The sequence below is a fragment of the Anneissia japonica genome, unplaced genomic scaffold (assembly GCF_011630105.1).
Source record: "Anneissia japonica isolate Jap-2015-1 unplaced genomic scaffold, ASM1163010v1 scaffold3431_len15640_cov140, whole genome shotgun sequence".
Taxonomy (NCBI): domain Eukaryota; kingdom Metazoa; phylum Echinodermata; class Crinoidea; order Comatulida; family Comatulidae; genus Anneissia; species Anneissia japonica.
This window is the reverse complement of record NW_022710522.1, coordinates 1-5,212: the sequence shown is the minus strand read 5'-3', so window position 1 is coordinate 5,212 and position 5,212 is coordinate 1. Positions and strand designations below refer to the sequence as shown.

General features: G+C 33.1%; 1 protein-coding gene across 1 annotated transcript in view; it reads left to right on the top strand.

The window, feature by feature from the left end:
- The window catches only part of LOC117106995 (amiloride-sensitive sodium channel subunit gamma-like), a gene marked incomplete at its 3' end in the record, with an annotated part of 13,916 nt that extends 8,753 nt beyond the window's left edge, over positions 1–5,163 (top strand). The window contains exon 5 of the mRNA XM_033248510.1: positions 5,000–5,163. Coding sequence (XP_033104401.1) covers positions 5,000–5,163 — 164 coding nt within the window. The remainder of the gene's footprint in view (positions 1–4,999) is intronic.
- Positions 5,164–5,212: the final 49 nt, after the last annotated feature.

Here is a 5,212-nt window from a genome sequence, read left to right as displayed (position 1 = left end):
TTCATACTCTCCTCCTCTGTGTCGGCTAAAGTCAATAGTTGATACTCTTGACTTTTCCCAACACGTCACGTTCACAACACGATCCGTGAATAATCCATTTAATGAAACCTGTAATAATATTATTGATCATCTTTACTGTAATAGGCCAGAAGTGATAGATAATGTTGTTTCCCATCCTGCTCTTCCTGGTTGTGATCACCTAGGCATTGCATTTACTTATAAGTGTAATTTCAAAACGCATTTCTTTTCCCATACTGGTACATTTTTTCAATATTCTAAAACAAATGTTAATGATTTCTTAGAAAATTTCTCTCATACTTGTTGGGATACTTGTTTCGAACATACTGATATTGATACAATTTGGTGCAATAAGTTTCTAGATAACATTTATAAATTAATTCTACAGCGCAAAGCAAAACGAAAACCAAAAAAGCCGTGGATTAATATAAAACTTTTAAAACTCATAAGGAAAAAAAATCGACTGTATAAAATCGCAATGCGATCTCGTCTTGATTCTAGCTGGGGACGTTATAAGGCGTGTAGGAATAAAGTAAAACACGAGTCCAATGCTGCCTACCACAAGTATATTACTGTTCTAGCTGATAAGTGTTCGGATAACGGCAAGGCCTTTTGGTCTTATGTCCGTAGCCGGCGTGCTAAACCACTTGCATCTAGCTTTGATATTAATGGCAATAAGACGTGTGATACTAATCAAATTGCTCATGCATGTAATAATTTTTTTGTTTCTAATTTATCTAATGAGCAATTAACATCTGACTTATCTGAATCCTCTTGCGTGGAACATGATGGCACTTTTCCTTCTCTTGACTTGATTCAAACTAACACTCGCGAAGTTCTCAAGATGATTAATAAGCTCAAATGTGGTAAAAGTCCCGGTAATGATGGGATCACGTCTACTATGTTGAAGTTATCGGCAATTTATATTGTCGAGCCACTCACAAGGCTGTTCAATATTTCACTTAAAATAGGGAAAATACCCTCGGACTGGAAAAATACCACCATTGCTCCCATCCACAAGAAAGGTTCAAGATCAAGTATTACTAATTACCGACCGATATCTCTTTGTTCTGTTGTAGGGAAAGTGTTGGAGAGAATTGTTTCGAACAGACTTACACTTTATATGAGCACGCATGGTTTAATCTCAAATAACCAACATGGGTTTGAAAAGGGCAGATCGTGCACATCGCTGATCTGTTCCGTACATCACCACTGGGCCACCATTCTCGATGAGAGAAAACCACCTCATATAGATGTAATATAATTAGATTGGAGCAGCGCTTTTGATAAAGTCAATCATGCCATTCTGTTAAAAAAAATTCATAAATACGGTATAAGTGGTCCTATGTGGAACTGGTTTACATCGTTTTTATGGAACCGCTTACGGAAAGTAAACTTTAGAGGTTCATTTTCAGAGGAATCCCCAGTTACCTCTGGGGTCCCGCAAGGGTCTGTTCTAGGACCGATTTTATTTAACATTTTTGTTCTGGACCTCGCAGACAATATCGCTTCATATATTCCCCTATATGCAGACGATATGGTCTTGTATCGGGCTATTCGTTGTCCTCTTGATGAACATGACCTTCAATCCGATTTAGATACTATATACAATTGGAGTAAGAATAATCACATGACTATTAACGAAACTAAATGTAAAATAATGAGAATCACCCGGTCAAAAATTGTCAGTGAATCCTTGAAAACTTACAGTATTAATGGTTCCCAACTCGACATTGTAAAACATTACAAGTATCTTGGTGTTATTATTTCTTCAAATTTAGGGTGGGGGAGCACATAAAATCTGTCATATCTAAATCTTCACGTCTCTTGGGTTTCATCAAACGGCTCATTCCTTTTTATAATTCAAAACTCATATTAAAATTATACACTGCTCTTGTTCGACCTCTCATTGAGTATGGTGTCCCAGCCTGGAATCCCTATCAACAAGGACATATTCAGCAATTAGAACGCATTCAAAGGAGAGCGACAAGGGCCGTTATTTATTTATCAATTGTCCACCTTATGAAGAGAGATTTACTAACCTTAGAATACTTTCTCTAAAACACCGATTTAATTTACTGACAATCTCATTTATTTGTAAGTGTCTCTACTCAATTCATGATTTGGATGTATTTCCATTTGTTTCTGTCAATCAAAGACACACTGACAATTTAAAATTTATACATGCTTTTGCCAAGACTAATGCTTTAAAACACACAGCTTTTAATAGTTTCCCCCGACTCTGGAATGCTTTACTTGCTGATAAAAGAAATTTATTACTCTTTAACATTAATAATTTTTTGATGGAACTGAATGATTATTATAACAACATTTAAGGGATTTGGGAATTTGCTCGATTGCTCTCTCTGTGGTTTATTTTATCTGTACTTTTTATTAGGCTTTTTTAATCTTTTTGTAATTATATTATGTTTCTTATACCGTACTGCATTTTAATGTTTATTTTTAAATTATGTATATAGAATTGCGATATTGTATCTTTGTTGTCATGAGGAGAGCCCCTCGACAGAAGATCTTCTACTTTTGGGCAATCCTGCCACATGATAACAATTGCTATTTTTGAAATTTTATATTTGTATATTTTATATATTTATATCTATTTGGCGAAATAAATGAAATAAAATGAAATGAATATATATATATATATATACTTATACACATCTAGATGTGTATAAGAGACAGGTGTGCGTGTGTGTGTAACATTTTCTCCTTTTATTATATTATGCACCACTTCTCGTTAGTATTTTTATATTTAATATTTTTACTATAGTTATAGTCCTATTTTATTGGGCTTTCCATTTATATCCAACATTATTGTATTTCACTTTGAAAAAATGCGATTGAGTGTACCGGCCAATTGCTTTGGAGCAAACAGCATTCAATATTTATTACCGTATGTATTGTATGTTTTGAATGCTACGCGCGCAATACTGTAGAAACGAAATGATAGCGTAACTAAAAATATATTGATATCCGATCAGTAAATATGAATGTATACTTAAGGCAATACTTTAATACAATCTGTCCATTTTGTACTTGACAATTTCCGTGGTTAATTATAAATATTTTGTAATAGCCGCCATAATGATCAGTAGTACTGATTAAAGACCACTTTGACAGGGGGTTTGATGGTCTTTAGCAGCTTGGTCTCTAATTAGAATCCCTCTAATTAAAGACCGGCACTAAAAGTGGTCATGTATATTATTATTTAGAGGGAAATTAAGAAATGATAACGTAAATGTAAGATCATTTTATTCCAATGCCTTAGAATGGATCTACAGTCACTGAATGCTGTTGATTGATTCTTGTATAAGCCATTTCTGGATATTCACACATAAAGTCCTGCACTTCTGATACTTAAATCTCCATTGCATTATTACTATAGAACAGCATCGTCCTACTAAAACTATTGGTGTAGGCCTACTCAATAGAGCACTCACTGTATACAAGAAACATCATCTTTTGTTGTGTAATATTTTGATGTTTATATTCATATCATCATCATTATTTTAAAATAAACTGCAATAACGTCATTATATTGCAATGCAAATTCTTTATTTGAAGGTATTTTTTTTCAAAAATTTAGTTGGGTCTTCCAAAACCATTATGACACATCTAAGTTTGAATGCCCTACTAACAAAATCGGTATTCAATATGGAGCATGTATACACATCTTCACTAACATCACGATGTATATTTTAAAAGTACAGTAGTACTTATTTAAGGGAAATTTTCAATTTCTGCCAGAACTACCTATGGGTGCCTAAGGCCTATGTCTACAGTAGTACGGTACTGTACTATTGGCATTGTTGAAAACAAAGGAATAGAAAAAATAGCATTAATATCTCTATTTATTTTATAGGCCTGGTGGTCGTTAAATAGAGTGAAATTTTTCATTTGGGACCACCAACATCATGGTCTTTGGTCTCTAAAGAGAGGAATTTTTTAATTGGAGGGAACAACTTGAAAGATAGGAATTCAAAAGGGACCACAGAAAAGTGGTCTTTAATTGGAGGTGGTCTTTAATTGGATTGAGACCCGTTAATGACAATAAACTGTACTTGCATTGCACAAAATTACCTGACATCTTTATTGTTGGGTAGAAATTATTATTATTATTATTATTATTTTAAAATTTTCTTCAATCTTGTAAAAGCTTACTATTAGGTAAATATTAAAATATTTTATCTAAAAATATATTTATATTCCTTATAAATACCAGTTATAAGGAATATAATTAAAACATATAAATAAATAAAAAATATATATATATATATATAAATAAATAAATAAAATAAAATAAAATTTGGTCGTGTGATTGTTTTTATGTAGAAAGGGGACGATCAACAACTTCTCTTTTTGCATGGCCTTATAGTGAGTTAAACTGCAGGAATATAATATGCGTGACACTGTAAACAATTCAAGGTGCAGAATAAAAACTGCTAAATATCTAAATGTTTCCCTCAATTATGCTAAAATATGGAATAATATTCACTTCGTGAGATGAAGACTTCGATGACCTATGTTGTTACAGTTTTTCAGACAGGAAGGTTTCGAATTATAGACGTTATCTCACTGGGTTATGCTACTGTAATTGTAGGCTTTGAAATAAGCATATAAAATGATTAGCTCCATGTCTACTCTGTGTATAGGCCTATTTAAATCTCGGTACTGTAAAGACAATATAAAAAACAGTTTTATCATGCATACAGCATAATTACGTTATCGCTTCTAATGGTTTGCTCTATTAAATGCAGACCAAGTTTACAGATCACTGACAGAACAAAAACATATAAGGATAACAGAAAAGAATAATGAATATTGTGCTTTAAAATTGTAAATTACGGTAGGTGAACGATGGCAAATGAAGTCAGGTTATTATATTTTCAGCAAGAATGGAATGATAAACATAAGTAGAAACTTTTATGATACACCCAGTCTATATTCTATATATAATTTGTAGGGTTAACGCTGGAAATGGATATTAAGCAAAACGACTACATTGAGGATATACAACCGGCGGCCGGATTGAAAATCGTAGTACACGATCAAACTGAGATGCCGTTTCCCGAGGACCAAGGAGTTACTGTTACGCCAGGAACAGAAACATCTATAGCCATATATAAGGTAAATGGTATATACATACCCCATTCGTAGCAGAGGAGGTATTCATGCT